Source organism: Neoarius graeffei, chromosome 6 (assembly GCF_027579695.1).
Source record: "Neoarius graeffei isolate fNeoGra1 chromosome 6, fNeoGra1.pri, whole genome shotgun sequence".
In the NCBI taxonomy this organism is placed as follows: domain Eukaryota; kingdom Metazoa; phylum Chordata; class Actinopteri; order Siluriformes; family Ariidae; genus Neoarius; species Neoarius graeffei.
The window spans coordinates 1769370-1791314 of NC_083574.1; the positions used below are offsets into that span (position 1 = coordinate 1769370).

General features: G+C 40.6%; 2 protein-coding genes across 5 annotated transcripts in view; one reads left to right on the forward strand and one right to left on the reverse strand.

Annotated features, from left to right (window-relative positions):
* Positions 1-13068, reverse strand: part of c2cd5 (C2 calcium dependent domain containing 5) — a 46657-nt gene extending 33589 nt beyond the window's left edge. The window contains exons 1-8 of one of the 4 annotated variants that reach the window (XM_060923172.1): positions 12728-13068; positions 11848-11977; positions 7377-7486; positions 5381-5467; positions 5100-5271; positions 4219-4314; positions 3898-4053; positions 3127-3337 (exon numbers count right to left, since the gene is read on the reverse strand). In XM_060923172.1, the coding sequence (XP_060779155.1) occupies positions 3127-3337; positions 3898-4053; positions 4219-4314; positions 5100-5271; positions 5381-5467; positions 7377-7466 (812 nt within the window). In that variant the 5' untranslated portion in view covers positions 7467-7486; positions 11848-11977; positions 12728-13068. Of the gene's footprint in view, positions 1-3126; positions 3338-3897; positions 4054-4218; positions 4315-5099; positions 5272-5380; positions 5468-7376; positions 7487-11847; positions 11978-12142; positions 12358-12727 lie in introns of those variants that run through there. The other 3 variants (XM_060923173.1, XM_060923170.1, XM_060923171.1) reach the window with 3 other exon arrangements.
* A 5018-nt stretch (positions 13069-18086) lies between these two features.
* On the forward strand, positions 18087-21327 carry tnni1c (troponin I, skeletal, slow c). The gene is made up of 6 exons (XM_060923174.1): positions 18087-18133; positions 18311-18352; positions 19026-19157; positions 19809-19898; positions 20013-20195; positions 21139-21327. Exons 1-6 carry the CDS (start codon positions 18110-18112, stop codon positions 21238-21240), a joined length of 573 nt encoding a protein of 190 aa, XP_060779157.1. The 5' UTR covers positions 18087-18109; the 3' UTR covers positions 21241-21327.
* Positions 21328-21945: the final 618 nt, after the last annotated feature.

Sequence of the window (21945 nt, forward strand, 5' to 3'; positions counted from 1 at the left end):
TGCGCTGCGTATCGCGGTGTCCAGGAGTTTGTTTTTCCTTCAGAAATCGGTGCAGAGAGCCAGTCGGATTACAGCTTTCGGGATTCTGAAGCTCGTGGCCAGAAAAGTGTATAAAACACATCAAGACTGGGTTCTACTAAACGACTCGATAACAAACACTTCAGATACAGGAACACACTTTCAAAGTGGAGTGTTTTGACTTTTCAAGGGATTTGAAGACTTCATTTAAAAAAATATAAATAAATTTAAAAAATCATTTTTAACTTCTGTTACAGACCTGCAGATTCATTCTCTCACTCGCTCACACACACACCAACAACAAGCATATCCCAGCAAGCAGAGACCAAAAAAGCAAGTCACATCAAAATGTACAAACAATAATTAAACAAGCACGCACAGATAAAACAACACTGCCATAAACACACACAACGCTGCACAATAAGCATGACAGCTCCATACATCAGGACCTGCGATCCTTCCTGAAAGCAAATAAATGTAAGCATGCAGACGCAGGACAGAGACGGGAAAACTAAACAGAGAGAGAGAGAGAGAGAGAGAGAGAGGGAGGAAGAACATGCAGAGGAAAACGAGGTTGTGTGAGATGTGTTTGTGTGCTGAGGGTGTATTCAGGTAGAATATACTCATAAAACAAACGAACCTCACACACACCAAGCTACTGCACATCCCTGTTTAACTAATGCACTGCTGTTACAGCTTGTATATGAAGATCCGTGATGATAAACACAGTGTAAAGAAATATACTGTAAAGGATGAGGAATATTAGTTGAACAGGGACAGCAGGTTATTAATCCCAGTGCTGTAGCTGAGTCACTAAACCTCGAGTCCGAGTCCAGTCTCAAGTCCAAGTCATTAAAAAAAAATACATTTCAAGTCGAGTCCAAGAAAAGACTCCATCTGCACCATGTGATGGCGGCTGTTTCAGCCCCGTTAACATTAGTTTGTTCCTGAACATGCCGTATGAACAGGTGAATGTGCTTCTCTTTATCAGGGAGTGTGAAGTATTCTGTCAGAGATGGTTGGGAGATGGATGCAAGTGCAGAAGGTGTGTTTATTAATACCAGTGAAGACGCTAAACAATCCAGAACGGCAGGCTAAATCGTAAACCAGGCGACAGCCTGTTAGGTCGAGCGAGACACAATCGTAGACTCGGCAGAATCAAAGACGAGAAACAGGAAATCAGGGATCAGGAAACCAAACAAGGAAATAAGGCTCGATAATGTGTCAGCAACGCAACTCAATACTTCGCACAGTAAGTGTGTTTTCACAGTTTTTACACTGGCGCGCTGATTGCACCTTAATCCTGTGCAGGTGCGAGTCGTTTATGGCATGAGAGTCTCCGCTTGGCGCGCACGCTGTCCGGAGCGCACCTGAGAGTCGATCTGATGCATGAGCCAAGGCGCGCAGGTGTGACGTTTACACAAAATTAGTACAAAAATTAATAAAAATCTTATGCCAAATTATTATGGCATGTTACAAAAAGAAAAAATCCGAGTCCTCGTCTCCAATTTACGAGTCCGAATGCGGTTAATGAACGAGTCCGAGTCGAGTCACGAGTCGGACTCGAGTACTACAAGCCTGATTAATCCTAACCAGTCCATCTCAGATATATTCTCTTGTAGACGTGTTCACACGAGGTGTTTAACATGTTTAAACTTTTCACACAAGCTTGGAGTAACAACGTGACCGAACTTACACAAACTCTTACTTTCTTCCTGTTTACATACAACATGTTTCAGACTCTAATTAATAATAATTAATAACAAAGTGTTGAAAAAAAAAAAAGTGTTGGCTTAGCTTGGGAAATTTAACCACATGATGTTCGATATACTGTACGCTGGTCAAATGTGAGCCGATCAAACACATTAATAGAATTTATTTTACATCAACAAACTCGAAACAAACATTCTACAGACAGAATAGAATTCTACACATTTCATAGAGAATGACGGAATCACTAGCCATTTAATTGCCAGCGTATAGAATTTGCTAAGTGTTTCTTGATATCGATGAATTTTTAGTGTTTGTTATTATATATTTGTTTGTCTTCTGCTTTGCCGTGTACAATAAGATATGTATATTTATCTTATTTAATTATAGACCACTGATTGATTGATTGATTGATTGATTGATTGATTGTCCATTTACAGTGAAAGAAAGTGAAAACTTTGGGGGGAAAAAATGTGCATCTTGCAGGTGAAAAATCAAGGGGAGATGACAGATTACTCATTTGAGTTGAGGGGAAAGTAGGCGTGGCTTCCAGGGCTCAGTTATGCTGCGTTCATGTGCTATGGGAAGATGATATTTTCCAGTTGGGAAGTGGTATTTACCAGTGTGTTGTGTTCACATGCTTTTGTTGTTGTTGACAAAGGACGCGGACTGCTAGTTAGCAATAGTTAGTTAGCTATCGTTAGCAATAGCGTCTGTTCTGGATAGGTAAAAACAAACCATAACAACACATTTTTAAAGGAAACGGACTTCTAACGTATTATACTACACTTGTTAATGACGCAACATTGCATAGACACCAAAAACTACCCACTAGTACTAGTAAAAAAAAAACTTTAGTAGCGTGCAATGCTTACCATTCAAGTGTCTTGTACCGCTCGCCGCCATGTTGAAAAGGTTAAAGTTCATCTCATCTCGGCAACTCGTGTATCAAAATTTTCTACGAGTTGCCCAGTGGAAAATACCACAAGAGGGGGTGTTCATGTGTGCTTTCCATGTCGGCGTTTGGTATTTACCATAATTCCCATAGCACATGAACGCACCAGCAGACAGATCTAAATATCTAATCATCCAGATTCATATGTTGATTGGTTCATCTGCCGTTTCATTGTTTTATATACTGTGTGTGTGTGTGTGTGTGTGTCTGTGTAGATGGTAAGGTTACTCATCAGAACAAAAATAAATAAACAAACAAACAAACAAACAAACAAACAAACAAATAAAAAAATAAACCACCACCACGTGTGAACACAGTGTAAACAGTGCAAGAAATTCTCAGCTCATGCACTCGTGCAGGAGTTCTTGGTGTGTGTGTGTTTTTTTTATTTATTTATTTATTTATTTTATTTTATTTTTTTACACAAATGTGACATTACTCACTCTTTTATATCCTTTGACGGAGAGGAGTTCGAGGGGTTGGTGGCCCCTGTAGGTGCGTGTGTGTTGCTGATTTTGTCGAGGGTGCAGGCGGTACCGATGGCACGCACAACCAAGCCAGATTCTCCTTCCAGGTCAAAACACTGCAGGTAGCCAACCACGGTGTTCCCGCCCATCTCCAGCACCTTGAGCCCAATCTTCCTCTGGAGCTCACCTGCACACACACACACACACACACACACACACACACACACACACCTCAGACACTCACACTGCACTTCTGCAGTTAATCATCCTGCAGTCTGGATGACGGTGATGTAATGCAGATGTATTTGAACCATTTTCCCCACATGACAGCAATGACTCGCATGGAACGGAAGAAGGGGGCGGAGCTTCCAGGGAGTGCTAGTTAATACCAAGGAGTTCAAAGCACAGACAGATTGGAAGGCATGATGGAGGGTTTCACATATTCATTTTTGGTCTTTTCCATCTCACACCTCTGAGATGATACATCGGAGCTAAATGTGAAGTAGGATTATTATTCATAAGCTGAAGTTCTGCTCGAAAGATGCTTTTGTACGTCACACCAAGCCTCACTGTTTGGTCATGTTCACATTTGTATGGTCTGATGTGTCAAAAATTCAAATAACCTGAGCACTTATTTACCAGAAAGTTAAACAAGATCGAGGAAAAAAAAAAGAAATTACTCAGATGATCTAAAGACGATGGCGTGACTGTAAACACACGTCCTCAGCCCAGCGTGAGCGTGTGTACCTGACATGAGAGAGATGAGTCTTTGCCGGGCCTCGTTGGACGCTCGCGGGGTTCGTATGCGGTCGATCCACTGGTACTCGGGGTCTTCGTTAACCACCAGCTCCTCCACGAAGCCGTGGACCATCACAGCACGGTAGCATCGCGGGATGGACGTGGCTGAGGGAGTGAGAGAGAGAGAGAGAGAAACCCAGCGCTGAATAAAGCAGAACTCACACAGAGCAGGAGTCAGACTAACACACAGGGAGAGGAAACGGAGCAGAGTGACGTGACGAGCGAACAGAGGATCAGACGGGAGTCAGGCAGAACCGTATTACAACTCACTACAGAAGAACTTCACTCCGCAGGAAGACTGTCTGAAACGGTTCAGGTCATTGAACAGGTCGACTTTAACGAGGACATTGATCTCTCCTCTTATACCTACACACACACACACACACACACACACACACACACACAGTGTAATTAAACAGAAATATCCACATTCACTATACACTTCCTGTTTTACAGAAGTTCAATAAGACTGCCATCAAAACCATTATAAATATATTGTTTTTGTTACTGTAATATACAAACTGTACATCGTGAAAATTATTTGAAGTAAGGCGAGGTAATATTTTAAAAAAAAAATTAAATTAAACTTTAATAAGCACAGTGTAAACTATAGCATGCACGTGTAACTCACCTGCTGGTCTGTATGTTTTAGAAAATGACCAAATGATGAGATCATTAAATATACTGAAGTCTTGTTTTATGCAGTTCTTTATATTTCTGTCTCTGACAATTATTAATAATTAACATCAGCGTTAAATAATTCAGGAAACCACTTAAGGGTTCATTTCTGTGTAAAGAGTTTAAACAACATCTCTGGCATCTGTTTATCCCAGTGAACTCCTGGTGTTTTTGGTTTTGTTTCTTTTCAAACTGTCCATGAATTAAACAAAGCAAAAAAAGAAAAAGGGATAAAAATCTAAAACTCTGATCAGGTCGCTGTAAAAATAACCATTTATAATGTTTTGTGTCGCATCAAGTGTTTCCAAAGCACACACGTCATATTTGATTCGCTTTCTGCAGTGAATCGATTCCGAGTCGAATCACTTTCACTAGCGTTGACTCGCCCGGATGCTCTCTAGATGGAGAACATACCAGGTACAGGGTTCAGTGCAAACACTGCATACGTGAAAGAACCGTGAATCTGGACGCACCATGGATGGTGTCGTAGATGGGAAACCAGCCGGAGATGACGGTGGCAGCTTCACTGCAGAGCAGCGGGTCGATGTCGATGTACACCTTCCCTATGGCATCGTTCGCACTGTACGTGTCATGATCCAGTACCGTGATCTGTAACGGCTCGTCCTGCAAATCCTCATCATCCACCTAGTGAGAGAGAAAAATACACCACACACAGGATATGGCATGTTAAGCTGAACAAAATCACAATTTAATTAAAAAATAATAAATAAACCACACACCAGAGCTGCTTTACCTCAAACTTAAACCACTCGGAATTCCACTGAGGATTTAGTGACTTCGGGCACACGTCTGTTTTAAAAGTCGTGTTTCCAAACTTCACCTGGGGAACGTAATGAGGTCAGCGTCTTTTACAGGACTTACGCCCAAAGCAATAAATACATTTTTTTTTAAAATATCATAAGAACATTCAAAAAGACAGCATCTATGAATATGTATGACATGCAAATTAGAAACAACTCCATTCTGAACAGCCTCAGCTACTTACACTGTCAGAGTCGATTAACACTCATTTCCTCTCCATCACAATACATCATTACCATGACAACCATCACCCGTTCAACAATATTCTCTAACATCGCTAGTCGGTAGCTAATTACTTCCCAGTTCTGCGTCATCCTCTGACGATTTGCATATCAGATGTGATTGGTTCAAATGTACAATTTTAAGAGATGTTAATTATTTTAAGTGTAATTTCTGCTTTACAATCCATGACTCTCATCATTAACAACCCGTTAACTGATAGATGAGTTGAGTTACGTGTGTGTGTGTTACAAGCGGGAAAAACACTTAAAAAAAAAAAAAAGTGTATCAGTCAAAAAAATCCAGCACTTTCTAATATCTTTCCACTGTTTTTTATCCTTTCATGCATCAAAGACTTCCTACATTTAGACTACGTTCAGACTGCACCCTGCATCATATCCGATTTTTTTGCCCATATGCGACCTGTATCCGATTTCATCTCATCTCATTATCTATAGCCGCTTTATCCTGTTCTACAGGGTCGCAGGCGAGCTGGAGCCTATCCCAGCTGACTACGGGCGAAAGGCGGGGTTCACCCTGGACAAGTCGCCAGGTCATCACAGGGCTGACACATAGACACAGACAACCATTCACACTCACATTCACACCTACGCTCAATTTAGAGTCACCAGTTAACCTAACCTGCATGTCTTTGGACTGTGGGGGAAACCGGAGCACCCGGAGGAAACCCACGCGAACACGGGGAGAACATGCAAACTCCACACAGAAAGGCCCTCGCCGGCCCCGGGGCTCGAACCCGGACCTTCTTGCTGTGAGGCGACAGCGCTAACCACTACACCACCGTGCCGCCCTGTATCCGATTTGTTATTGACAATCTGAACGACACAGATCCGATTTTTTTCACATGCGACCCAGGCCTCTTGGATATGTGGTCCTAATTCCAATGCATATCCGATATTTTCACATGCGACTGCAGTCTGACCGGACAGGTCACATTCATGCAACCTACACGTCATCAACAAGAGATAAACGTCACCATTCTGCGTTGGCTAATCCCGCCTCTTTGGTGGAAAACAACAACATTTGTACAGTTTTCAGAATTTAAATAGACTTTTATAGAATTGATCAAGCTAATGGTGGATTTGGTAGGGACCTGGATGTTGATCTGTTAGCCTGATTAAATAAAACAGTTTCTATAACTGATTTATAACTTAAACCGTCCTGTATTACAAGATTATAAGATTGTTCTGGAAATTTCCAGTAATTTGACACCTTCGGTCTCATTAGTCTGCTGCCCACATTAATCAGATTATTGTGCGAGTTCTGCCGCCGCCACAAAAACCACATCGCCAGGTCTCGCCTCATCTCCATGCTTTACTTGAGTGCACTTTTTTTTTTTTTTTACGTATTACGTAGATGTGCTTTTTACATGTCAATTTGCGCATGCGGGACACTTTTGGGTCGTTTTCCGTTCATATTGGAGATCGCATACAAGTCTCATATAATTGGTAATGTGAACGGCCTAACAAAAAAAATCAGATTTCACAACAAATCGGATATGGGTCGTTTCAGGTTGCAGTCTGAACGTAGTGATAGTTTCCTTCATAAACGAATAAAGAAAGAAGTAAGGTCTTTAACTGTATCATGAAAAGACAAACATAAACTGATTAGAGATTTAAAAAAAAGAAACACAAATCCTGTGCAGAATTGAATAAAACCCCTCTGGGTGAGGATAAGGCTGATCTCACCTCCACGAAAGCGTCAGTGAGGTCACTGGCGCGGTCCATGACAGGCAGGTGTCGGCCCGCCATGATCTTCACCTTCAGCTTCCCCGGCATGGTGCGGATTCAGAACAAACCTGAATGAACAGAACACAAACGAGTGCTTAATGTTAGTTTTCGATTTAATGGGCCGTAAGATGACGTAGAGATGCTGGAGAGAGGTGAGAAGGAGCACGTGACCACAACAGGTGGTTCTGACAGACACCACTCCCTAATGATGGGAATTTCAGCTCTTTTCAGTGAGTCAGATCAACTGGCTCTGCTCACCAAGAAGAGTCGACTCCTTCAGCTCCCAAACGGTTAAAGAGTGAGAATTAATAAACGATCATGCAGTCACATGTTTCATCCACAAGGACATTCGTGCGCTACTGAAAGTTTTATTTGATTTAATAAATGAAAGAAACCTTAAACCTTTCCACAATAATGCGCTTACTGAAGAGGAATGAATCCATGCAAACAAACAGCTCAGACGTTTAAAAGAAAGTTTCTACAATACAGAAGCATTTTGAGTTATTTTATTACTATTTTATAGCAGTGACTGATGTTTTCATTAAAATACAAAAGAGAAAACACGTTTTAAAAACGAATCATATTTACGAGTCGGCTCTGAACGCTCACGTAAAAAGAGCCGACTTGTTTATGGACAACACAATAATTCATACAGAGCAACCAAAATTATACGTGTAAAAACTGACAATTTGTCAATCCTGAATTGTTTTAGTAAATACGACTAAGCCACCATTTAACACGTTCATATACCAAATATGAAACCAACATGTAAAAAAATAAATAATAATAAAAACATGTCCGGGCGGCACGGTGGTGTAGTGGTTAGCGCTGTTGCCTCACAGCAAGGTCTGGGTTCGAGCCCCGGGGCCGGCGAGGGCCTTTCTGTGTGGAGTTTGCATGTTCTCCCTGTGTCCGCGTGGGTTTCCTCCGGGTGCTCCAGTTTCCCCCACAGTCCAAAGACATGCAGGTTAGGTTAACTGGTGACTCTAAATTGAGCGTAGGTGTGAATGTGAGTGTGAATGGTTGTCTGTGTCTATGTATCAGCCCTGTGATGACCTGGCGACTTGTCCAGGGTGAACCCCGCCTTTCGCCCGTAGTCAGCTGGGATAGGATCCAGCTCGCCTGTGACCCTGTAGGACAGGATAAAGCGGCTACAGATAATGAGATGAGATGAAAAATATGTCTGTGAAGATTCTCAGTCATCCAGGTCATAGTAAACTGTGGGTGGTAAAAGAGAGCAACTGGACTTGCTTGAAGATTCTTGAAGACCTGCGTTCCCACCACAGAAGCAGGCGAATCTGTTAGAAAACGACTCCTTCAAGACAGCACCTTACTGGATAGAACGAACCTCACCACGGACCAGATTTGCACCCTGCTTGACCTGTGCCCGACCACCACCTATTTCCAGTTTAATGAAAGTTTCTACAGACAGAAGCATGGATGCGCCATGGGCTCACCGGTGTCCCCTATTGTGGCCGATCTATACATGAAGCTTTGACCACTTTTTCAGGAGTTGCTCCCAGCCACTGGTTCAGATATGTGGATGACACCTGGGTTAAAATCAAAACCCATGAGGTGGAAGCCTTCTCTAAGCACATCAATGCAGTGGATATCAACATCAATTTCACTTGTGAGGACGTCAGTGGGAATAATCTAGCCTTCTTGGATTGTGATGTACACATTAGAAGCCTTAGCATCGAGGTCTACCGGAAACCCACACACTAGGGCTGTGCTCACAGCTCGCGATACTCGATCATGCACGATTTTCAGGGGTGCAATACGATATCGTTTACTCACTTGAAAATCGAAAATCCCATATATGACACATTTCATGCATATTTCCCGGTTCTGTAGCAGGCTGTCATCAGTTTTCACTTTATTTAAAGCATGTTTCATGCCAGAAATCGACGGAAATTCATGCTTGCAACCCGTTCCAACCAAAAACGTTTTTATTTACAAATGGCGCTTCCAGTTACTCAGGGCATGCGCAATAGAAATGAGCCTTTTTTTCATCCAAACTACTTTTTGAAACCCTCATTCTGATTGGCTGGTGTATTATGAGCCAGCCAATCAGAATCAGTGTCTTAAGGCAGCAGCATGCCGTAATGGCTGTTTGTTGTCTAATTAGTATCCAATATCTCTGTCACTTGTGCCTTTATTGTCTGACTTTTGTTATTGAAACACAACAAATGACAAAGTACATAACATCTTTAGACATTTGGTGACCCAAATCTGAAGTTTGCTTGGATAATATCAACTGGAAGTGGCTCAATCGGTATGTCGTTATCAGTAGATTGTTAAGTTTCAATGCGCTCTGCTACAGACGCTGCAAGCCACTAATTACGTCCCCCATGTCTCCATGGCCTCGTCTCGAGACTCAGTGATTGAATAATTTTGGCGCCAAACGTATTCGCGCCCTCTGCTTACAATACATTAAAGACATCGTTTAACTCGATATATATGGTATGATATTGTGAGCAACTGATGGCAAACGAGCACAGCCCTACCCCACACACAGACCAGTACCTACTCTTCGACTCTCACCACCCACTGGAACACAAATTGGGGGTCATTAGGACCTTGCAACACAGGGCTCAGAACATTCCTGCAACGGTAGAGGGAAAAGAGAAGGAGCAGAATCACATCAAGAAAGCACTTCAGAACTGCGGGTATCAGAACTGCGGGTATCCCAACTGGGCTTTCTTCAAGAGCAAAAAAAGGAACAGAACAGACAAGGAGGATAACAGGATTACACGCAAGAACATGGTCATTCCCTACATTTCTGTTCTATCTGAGAAACTCAGGAGGATCTTCTACAAACACAACATTCCGGTACATTTCAGACCCAGTAACACCCTGAAGCAGAAACTGGTCCATCCTAAGGACAGAATACCCAGACACAAACAGGACAGCGTAGTGTATGCAATCCAGAGCTTCAGTGCAGTGAGGAATGCACAGACTCGTATACTGTGGAAACAAAACAACCGCTTCACAGGCGCATGGCTCAACACAGGAGAGCCAGCTCCTCAGGCCAGGACTCTGCTGTCTATCTTCATCTTAAAGTGCATATCCTGGACCAATTTAATGGGTTTTTTATATGAAAGTCTGTCCCTTTACACACTCATCCAGAAGGGTAATTTTGCACAAGGCCATCTGTCTACAGCAGAAAAAAATAAAATAACAAAACACGTCTGAAAAAATCCCAAGCGAGTCTGGAGCCGGATTCGTGACGTCACCTGCGGAAGCGCCAGCAGGCTGCGCGAGCTTTGCACGGTTTCAGTGCACAGCCTGTGTAGACCAGGTGCTCCCATTTCTCTCTCATTGTCCGGTCTTTTGGGAAACGATGAGTACTAATCCCATCAAGATTGGTGTTGCAACACCCTCCTACGATACATCTGTTAACCATTTTAATAATTACGTGATAACGTTGAAGAAATTCGCAGAAAACCACCAGGTCGTTTTCTCATAAACAAACCAGTGCTGATGTAGGATTCAGAAGGAGGTGTCCCGCACACGACGTCACGAAAATCAATGTTTGCCAGGAAATGCAAATGGCAAGTTTTTTCAGAGGCGGACCAATTCGCCTCAAATGGCTTGATTTCAGCTGGATTTTTCTGGTATTGCGCAAGGTAAAAGAATTGCACAAAATGCACAGTGTGGCAGATATTTGACCAAAGTTTAATATAAAATAGGAGAATTACACTGATCTTGCTTCTAAAAATATACCCAAGATGTGCCCTTTAACAATAAAGGACACTCATTTCAGGATTGCAACGTACGCATTTTAGCCAGAGAGGATCGTTGGTATGAGCGAGGAGTTAAAGAAGCCATTTTTGTCAACCTGGAACGGCCATCACTGAACAGAGGTGGGGGTCTAAGACACCATTTATCAGCCACCTACAATGCAGTCCTTGGCACAACTGAATGCACACCAAAACCCAGCTGTTTGCAGTGACTCACAGGAGGACAGAGAGAACCAACAACCCACTGATCGCCCCAACGACTCTCTAGGCTGTTCACACCCAGCCCCCAGTGACCCACACCCAGCCCCCAGCAACCCGCCCCCAGAGACCCGCCCCCAGCCCCCAGGGACCCCCCCCCCAGAGACCCGCCCCCAGCCCCCAGGGACCCCCCCCCAGAGACCCGCCCCCAGCCCCCAGAGACCCGCCCCCAGCCCCCAGGGACCCCCCCCCAGAGACCCGCCCCCAGCCCCCAGGGACCCGCACCAGTGACCCGCCCCCAGCCCCCAGTGACCCGCCCCCAGTGACCCACACCCAGCCCCCAGAGACCCGCCCCCAGTGACCCACACCCAGCCCCCAGAGACCCGCCCCCAGTGACCCACACCCAGCCCCCAGTGACCCACACCCAGCCCCCAGAGACCCGCCCCCAGCCCCCAGTGACCCGCCCCAACAGGATGACTCAACTTCACCTTAGGATTGCTTTTCATCCATGAGAGGATAAATAGCTGATGCTCCCCATCAGTCAGACAGAACTGAAGAAGCCTTTGGGTTGTGAGGTGAAACGCCTTCAAGAATCTTCAAGCAAGTCCAGTTGCTCTCCTTTACCTCCCACAATAATAAACAATAATTATTACGCGTAACTTATTTAACTTCCATAAATATCTTTAAGAAAATTCAGCAAATCTCACACAATTGGCGTGTTTTTTTAAACGATATATATTTTAATAATATTTTTTTTTTACACAGGCATATTTTTGGACGTACCATCTCTTCTACAGCTAATATTTTAGTCACCCGACGATCTAACTCAATTAGCTCTGTTTCTTTAAACAGTTAGAAGAAAAACTCGAAAATAATGAGTTAAATATGTAAACTTATTAGCTACAAAAGTCAGTTCCGCAGAAGCTTCTTTCACCTGCCACAGCGAGCTAATGAGCTACATCGCTGTCGAGATTGCGAGAACTAACGGGGCCGTATTCTAAATCTCATACTACTGCACTATAACGTAAACTACAATAGTGCGCTAGAGTGGATCGTTTAGGCGCACTTTTTAGTACAGTGGACGTGGTTTAGGACGTAACCATAAAACAGGGCGCGCGCACTCTCTCTCGAACCCCACATCTGGTTGGCTGAATTCCAAACGGCGCGTGCTCCCTTCCATGGATCCACAGTATAATGGTGTCTTACACCCTACTTAGTGCACTTAAAGTCCAATTGAAAGCCATTTCGGACTCCCCCTGTTAGCCACTATAGCAGCCTGCTAACAAGACCCTTAACACGGCTAGGTTAGCGAGTAAAGCTAACGGGGGTTGTTCATTTTTCTCACTTAAAAAATGGTTCAGTACTCACCTGATATCAGTGTTTAATTAAAGTTGTAAAAACACCAAAACTTTAATTTTAATCTGGCGGTCCATCGGCCTGGCGTCCCTTTAGCTCCCATAGCACGGAGTGTAATGTTATTCCTGACAGAACGCTGAGGAGAAGCGCTTTAAATGTGAAGCTCAGATGATATCCGACCTATTAAAGATCATGTGTTCGCGTTTTCTGGGCTAGAGGGTGTCTGTAATGTATGAATAATGCAGTTTGTTGCAGATAAACAGTGCAGAAGGCTGAGAGAGCTTTAGCTCAAACACTGACATGCAGTCAGGGTTGCCAAAGTGCACAAAATCCCTCACAAACAGTGCAAGAAAAAAAAATCGACTCCATGAAATGTGACTAAAAGTCGCTAGATTGCGTGATGACATCACAGTGCGTAACCACGTCTAATTTGCATACGTCACATACAGCGCTGCCAAAACTCTTTTCAGAAGTTGCTATTGTCTCTCTGAAATATCTAAAGGTCGCTAGTTTGCGTCTTTCACAAATCGGTGAAAGGTGATTATTGTGATTGCTGGACGATGACAAACAAACATTTTTCTGGAACATTTCATTTTGTTCTGGAAAACTACTGAAATTTTATACATATATCTTCTTCTTCTTCGCGTTAGTCCCACATGGGTGCAGGGTCCACCCCTCGACTCAGCTGTCTCCACTCACTCCAGTCAAAGACATCCTCTGGTTTTGCTTTTATGGACTTTAGGTCCTCCATTATTGAGTCAGCCCATCTCTTTCTGGGTCTTCCATGTGGCTGCTTGCCTGGAATGTCCAGTGCTGTTGCAGACTTAGCCAATGCTCCGTCTGACCTTCGCATGATATGGCCATACCATCAGAGGTGCCACTCTCTCATCTTTGTAGTGATTGGAATCACCTGCATTTTCCTACAGATTTCTGTATTTTCCACATGGTCTAATAGAGAGAGTCCTTGAGACCAGCGTAGCATTTTCATCTCCATGGCATGTAGCAGTGGCCAGTGAGTTTGTATATATATATATGGGCGGCACGGTGGTGTATGGCTGCCCCATGTTATCCTAACCAGCATGTCTTTGGACTGTGGGGGAAACCAGAGCACCTGGAGGAAACCCACACAGACATGGGGAGAACATGCAAACTCCACACAGAAAGGCCCTCGTCAGCTGCTGGGCTCGAACCCAGAACCTTCTTGCTGTGAGGCGACAGTGATAACCACTACACCACCGTACCACCCAAGCTGCCAGGAAGGATATAGTAACTTGTATAATCACTCTTTCCAACTGTGGTGAGCAGAAAAGCATCTCAGCAACAGCAGAAGAACACACTGGGTTCCACTCCTGCAGCCAAGAACAGGAATCTTAGAATCAACAACAAGTTCCTATTAAAGTGACCAGAGAGTGTATGTGTGTATTTTAACACTAAAATGAGTGAAATATATAAGTATATACAAATTATATAGGGCGGCACGGTGGTGTAGTGGTTAGCGCTGTCACCTCACAGCAAGAAGGTTCTGGGTTCGAGCGCCGTGGCCGGCGAGGGCCTTTCTGTGCGGAGTTTGCATGTTCTCTCCGTGTCCGCGTGGGTTTCCTCCGGGTGCTCCGGTTTCCCCCACAGTCCAAAGACATGCAGGTTAGGTTAACTGGTGACTCTAAATTGAGCGTAGGTGTGAATGTGAGTGTGAATGGTTGTCTGTGTCTATGTGTCAGCCCTGTGATGACCTGGCGACTTGTCCAGGGTGTACCCCGCCTTTCGCCCGTAGTCAGCTGGGATAGGATCCAGCTCGCCTGCGACCCTGTAGAAGGATAAAGCGGCTACAGATAATGAGATGAGATATATAAGAACCACACATGGGGCACCATCCAACAACTTGCCCAGGACAGACAGAGGTGGAAAACTTTTGTTGCTGCCCTACATGCCATTGAGGCATAAAAGGCACCAAGAAGACAAGAAGAAGTTATATGTAAGTGCAGTGTATAAGGTGTTTATACAGCTCTAATCTCTGTGGATGAATTTACACTCATGAACATTTCACAGGATCTCAGATACAGTATAAAGTCTGAGACTTAACCACAAAACCCTACTGAAGATCAACACAACACCATCAATCCTATAATTATATTCTATTATTACATTGTTGGATGACCTCAGCCACACACACACACACACACACACAGATTGTGTATCACATTCTTTTGTGTCCTTTGGTGGAAATGCGCTAATATTGGCACATTCACTCAGAGACATTCTCATCACTGTGTGTGTGTGTGTGTGTGTGTGTGTGTGTGTGTGTGTGTGTGTGTGATGGATGGCCACAGTGGTGCATACTCTGGGAACACACATGCCTCTCCTGTGACAGAGGAAAGGTTGATGATTAAATAGTCTAAATACAGGTTTAGTGTTGAGGCTGAGACGCAGCGCTCTTTCATCTCTCACACAAACTCTCATGCACAAATACTTATTTACTCAAATGTAGGTTTATTTATTTGTTTATGTCCATATTGATTAATTTGCTTACGTGTTTAAAATTGTATTTTTTATTTAAATCATATTTATTTATTTACTTGATATTTATTTATTCCGTTAGTTTGTTTGTTATAAGTTCTGAGATGATGTTTTCGTTTCACACGTGCGCATGGATGTTTCTGAATTCCGAGATCCTGGGAATTCCGGTGTTTCCCAATCCCTTGTGAGTTCTTTACAATATTCAGTTTTTCCAGACAGGAACCTTTACCTGGAACCTGTTCTGAAAAGAGAACCCTGTTCAAATTTTTCAACACAGACCCTTTAAAGGTTCCACAAGCAGAAAAAAGAACCCTTTTGGTTTCTAGACAGAGGGTTTTTTCTTTAATTTTCTAACAGTGTGTATAAATGCTTTAATTTTGGGTGTAGTTTGTTTTTTTTTTAATCTAGTTTTGTGTCTGTGGAATCGATCAACTACACGAGTTTCGGCCAAGAGATTAATTCATAAATAAATACACCCACAGATGCAGATGATTGGAGCACAGCTGAGATTTAACTTTATAAACTTTACACTTTGTTTAAATGTCCAGCATGAAATTCATTGATTCGAGTTTCATCCGCAGAGTGATGGAGTGATGAGGTGGAGTTGCTGTGATTATCCTGGAGGTGGAGTTAATTTCCTCTCACTGCACATCCCTGAGTGTTTTATTCCTCTTACACCACAGCAACTTCCCAACGATTGCAAATTTTATTTATTAAAGAATGACATCATACTTTTTATTCCTACAGGTAATATTTGTGAAAGGACTCAGTTCCTGCTGTCACTTACGCTACAGCAGCGATAAACACTCGCTCTCTCACCAGCATCTCTTTATTCTCTCTTTTAACATTAATAAACCCAAAATGCTGTGAATGAGCTGTTACTATAGAAACGAGATTGTATTATAATTAGAATGAGGTAATTGATATAACCCTGTGATGTGCAGCTCCACTACTGTCAGAGCTGCTGTTAGAGAGAATTAATCAACCCCAGTCAACTGAGATGCTTTCTAATGTTCGGTGTTGTGTGTTTATGTTGTTGAGGTTTGCACTGTATACTGGTATGCACTGTGTGTTTCACTCGATGAGGTGTGAACTTTACAGCCTCAGCATTGAATTCAAATTAATGTCTTTTTTTAGTTGAATCCTGATGAAGGAGCTGCACTCGGTGATCAGTGTCTTTAGATCAGTATCGAGACTCAAAATGACCTTTCTGATCTTTACTGTTTTAGCTGAATGTTGTGTGAGAGGTCACAGGGATAAATAAATTAATAGATAAATAAAAAAAAATTTAAAATGTATTCTAAACATAAAAAGTTTGAGAACTAAAGAAGATTTATTTTGCTTTGTCCTTGTGTCCAAGGACGGGTAAGTCTATTCTTCAACACACACACACACACACACACACACACACACACACACACACACACACACACACACACACACACACACACACGTTGGCTTTTGTCATGGTAAAGACAGCTGTCTATTCAGTAGAATTCCTGTGCTATAATTATTTAGTTGCCATCTGTCTGTCCCTCAGTCACACACATAAAACCCCTTTGTCTTTGTCTCTGTGTCCCAAGGTTTCAGTGTCCACGTCCGTCTCCACAGGCAGCATCTCTCTTCATCAGGTACCGTCCTTCTATCATTTATTTCAGTTTAAAGTCACCTGGACACACACACACACACACACACACACACACACACACACACACACACACACACACACACACACACACGTCTGTTTTACTCTGACTGTAAGATTCTTTCACATTTTACTCGCTGCAGAAAACATTTTATTACAATATCTTGAATCTCATCACATTTATCTACTGTTTCCTCTAATAAGATTGCAATAAACCAAATATAAGATTATTATTATTATTATTATTATTATTATTATTATTATTATTATTATTATTATTATTAAGGCTATTTCTAGACATATTTCACTATTTTAAGCTTTAAATTTAATTTTTCTATTGGCAGATATTTTTAATTATATTTCTTACAAGAAATGGAATTTAAAATTAGCAAAATTATCCATAAAAATATAAAACAAGAAAATAAATTTAAAGCTTAAAAATAAATTGTCTCAAAATAGAGTTAATAATAAACTTATGAGCGTTATTGTTATCTTTTATAGGAAACACAATCATTTAACTACTTTCAGTATATTTTCACTCACTAAGATGTTCTTAATGATATTTTTTTACTTTCTTCTTCACTATATACATACTGTACAGCTAAAGCTCAAATATATATATATATATATATATATATATATATATATATATATATATATATATAATACCAAGATAACTGATTTTTTTCACACATAAAATAAAAAATTTATATATATAATAAAATAATAACCAGATAACTCACTCAGTCTCTTTGTACACTTTTTAAACATCTAAATCAACTCCTTTCTGTTTTCTGTCGCATAACAGATTCTCACGATGGCTGATGAGTGAGTAGAATTCATTAAAAATATTTTTTTTATTCATTTAAAAAATGTATTTTCCACCAATATATGATTTTATTCATTTTATTCATGTCTATACATTACATTAAAATTTTGATTTTTTTTCTCTCCAATTTTCTGCTGAAACCTCTACAATAGTGTAAGTGTTTTCAATTTCATCAAATACATTTAGACAAAAAATATATTTGCTTATTTAAAATGTATTAAATATATTTAAATCAGGAGTAAATAAAGTTTATTTTAGTTTCTATTTCTGAGAAAGACAAATTATCTTTAGAGCCTGAATCTTAAACTTGGTTTGGATGAAGTTCACCAACAGTAATGATGCTGGATTGTTTTATTTGTTTGTTTGTTTGTTGTTTGTTTGTTGTGTTCAGAATGCTCCCTCGCCAATGCGCCCTCGGGCCAATGTGAAGGTACTTTCCTTTTTTCAAGTGCACTTAAAAATATCAACAACAAAGTAGTCGGTGTGAGATGAAGAATAATTACTATATATATATATATATATATATATATATATATATATATATATATATATATATATATATATATATATGTATTTATGTATATGTATATATGTATTTTCTTTCTAGCCCAAGTCTAAGATCTCAGCCTCAAGGAAACTCTCACTGAAGGTAAGTGTGAGTCTGATCTAATCTGATCTATATATCTATTTTTTAATTTGCCTTAGAAGTCAAGTTGTTTGTCCCTTGCAGAAAAAGAATTCACATGCATGATGATTTTTTATGTGATAAAAATATGGAAAAGCTGCACATGTGTCCTGGTGAGAATAATACGTGATAAATCAAACCACACGTGAAAAATTAACACATGAAAATGAATAAATCATTGTAAAAAAATTAAGATAAACAGCTGCTAAACAGGTTGAATTCAGACAGGTTGACACCATTCTAAAGTATGCACCTTTTATATATATATATATATATATATATATATATATATATATATATATATATATATATATATTTTAGATATGTTTGTTATTCTATGTATTATTGTGTAAGTCTGCATGTTTAAGTGTTGTTTTGTTTTATGTAATTTATGGCTCCTAAGTGCAAGATAAATTCCCCTCGGGGCAATAAAGGTTTCATTCATTCATTCATTCATTCAAGATAAACAGCATGTAAAATAACATGAGAATAAAGATTTATGTAAAAAACACCTGAAAATAAACAATTCATGTGCAAAAATGTGAATAAGAAAAAACACGTGTGTTAATACGTGAAACAGGACATGTGACGTGTCTAAAACCCTGTGCATAGTTTAAAGGTGTGTGTGTGTGTTCAGATGCTGCTTCTGCAGAGGGCGATGGATGATTTGGAGCAGGAAAAGGTGACACGTGATGAGGAGAAGGTGCGCTACCTGGGTGAGAAACTCCCACCACTACAGATTTCCAGTCTCTCCATGGAAGATCTCCAGGTGAGTGACGGGACGAGAAGATCGGCTTCAATCATCACAAAGGAAATTCTAGTGGCAGCTTGTGTGAGACAATAAAAAAAAGAAAAAAAAATCACAATTACATTAAGATAAAAAAATTAAAATGAGATATTAGATAGAAATGTATACTAGTAATAAAATAAAAAAGAAATATTCTCATGTGCAAAGTGAATTCCATAAATCAATGACCACGCCCAAGTCTCTATATCATTGTTTCTCTAAATTGAGCAACAAATTATAGAAAAAAAACAGTTATAATTAACTGAAGTTATAAAGTTAGTTGTGATTAATGTTTTATCAGAAAAAGAATAAAAATACTTTTAGTTGAGAAGTAAAATTTCACACTGATCCATTAATACAAACAAAATCAACAACAACACATTTGCAGTGAGTCAAATAAGTACAGGAAATTAAAAAAACAAATAATATGATGATATGAAGATAAAGAAGAAAAATTCTCAGCAGCTGATAAGAGATAGATAGATAGATAGATAGATAGATAGATAGATAGATAGATAGATAGATAGATAGATAGATAGATAGATAGAGACAGAGTTTCACTGAAATGGTCTGTAATGTGTGTGTGTGTGTGTGTGTGTGTGTGTGTGTGTGTGTGTGTGTGTGTGTGTGTAGACACTGTGTCGACAGCTTCATGCTAAAATCGATGTGGTGGATGAAGAGAGATACGACTTTGAAGCTAAAGTCAACAAGAACAATAAAGACGTGAGAAACACACACCATGAACTCGAGTGCTGAGACGGATCGAGGTGCTCCATGGAGTAATATATGTGTGTGTGTGTGTGTGTGTGTGTGTGTGTGTGTGTGTGTGTGATGCAGATTCACGAGTTGAAGCTGAAGGTGCAGGATCTCGGGGGTAAATTTAAGAAGCCGGCTCTGAGGAAGGTTCGAGTGTCGGCTGATGAGATGATGAGAGCTTTACTCGGCTCCAAACACAAAAGCTCCATGGACCTCCGGGGAAACCTCAAGTCCGTCAAGAAGGAGGACATTAAACAGGAGAAGGTACACACACACACACACACACACACACACACACACACACACACGATTATGAATGACATTTTTTTTCATTTGAAATAACTGACAAACTTAATGAATTTTTTAAAAATGATCAAAACCAAAGTGAAACAAAAGTTTTTGTTTGTTTTGCATGAATGATGTTCTACTTCCTTTAGAAGATGCTGAGAAAGTGAATTTGATTTGGGAATACACTGAATGTCACAGAACATTTTATACCAAAACAGTAAAACCAAACATAAAATAAAAAGTATATAATTAAATAAAAAAAATTGCAGAAGCCCTGCTAAACAACCAGACTATTCATTATATTAGAAATTACACTCAGAAAAAATATCTATATGCATATTTAAAAAAAAACAGGAAGGTGGGAATATTGTGACTTGTACTCTTACATAAATAATTTATTTAATTAATATCATTAAAGTATTTACTTATTTTAACATCCTTATATGAATAAATCGGACACAAAATGACAACCACAGACATTTTTTTAAATACAAAAAAACCCCAGAAAGTCTAATAAACTCCCAGAAAAAAATATCGACTTTCTACCTGTAGCTGTTTATTGACATTATTTCTATTTTCTTAATTAATTATTTAATAAGATTTAAAAAAAAACAGCCCAAGAACTTTTCAGAACGACAATTATTAATGTGAAAAGTGACATTAGGCCTGATTCCACTGTTGTGTGATGATGTTATGTGGCAGCAGGTCCCAAAATAGCTTGAATAAAACAAAACATTAATTAATTAATTAATTAATTAATTAATTAATTAATTAATTAATTAAAAACCAATAAATACAAATGCATTCATTTAAATGTCAATACATTAAAAAAGGGGAATATGTGCAAAAATATACAACAATACCTCTGTGTGTGTGTGTGTGTGTGTGTGTGTGTGTGTGTGTGTGTGTGTGTGTGTAGGTGCTGACCAGCGAGGTGGGAGACTGGCGTAAGAATGTGGAGGCCATGTCAGGGATGGAGGGCAGGAAGAAGATGTTCGATGCTGCTGGTGGAGGACAGTGAGCAGGATGTTACTGTATATAACACAGTGTGTGTGTCTGTGTGTCTGTGTGTGTAACACTGAGAAATAAATACAGAAAGTGAAAAGTATTTGTTACACTGTAATATTTACAACAGTGTTACACTGTTCCCTCCATACACTGTTCCCTCCATTACACTGTTCCCTCCATTACACTGTTCCCTCCATTACACTGTTCTGCCTATTACACTGTTCCCTCCATTACACTGTTCCACCTATTACACTGTTCCCTCCGTTACACTGTTCCGCCTATTACACTGTTCCCTCTATTACACTGTTCCACCTATTACGCTGTTCCCTCCGTTACACTGTTCCCTCTGTTACACTGTTCCGCCTATTACACTGTTCCCTCCATTACACTGTTCCGCCTATTACACTGTTCCCTCCGTTACACTGTTCCGCCTATTACACTGTTCCCTCTATTACACTGTTCCGCCTATTACACTGTTCCCTCTGTTACACTGTTCCACCTATTACACTGTTCCGCCTATTACACTGTTCCCTCTGTTACACTGTTCCACCTATTACACTGTTCCCTCCATTACACTGTTCCCTCTGTTACACTGTTCTGCCTATTACACTGTTCCCTCCATTACACTGTTCCCTCTGTTACACTGTTCCCTCTGTTACACTGTTCCGCCTATTACACTGTTCGCTCCATTACACTGTTCCCTCTGTTACACTGTTCC

What these genes read in the sequence shown, in the direction of transcription:
- tnni1c (XM_060923174.1), top strand. Translation starts at nt 18,110, where the DNA reads ATGCGCCCTCGGGCCAATGTGAAG. An exon ending in TCTCCATGGAAGATCTCCAG is followed by an intron (nt 19,158 to 19,808) that starts GTGAGTGACGGG and finishes GTGTGTGTGTAG; the next exon opens with ACACTGTGTCGACAGCTTCA. An exon ending in AGGACATTAAACAGGAGAAG is followed by an intron (nt 20,196 to 21,138) that starts GTACACACACAC and finishes GTGTGTGTGTAG; the next exon opens with GTGCTGACCAGCGAGGTGGG.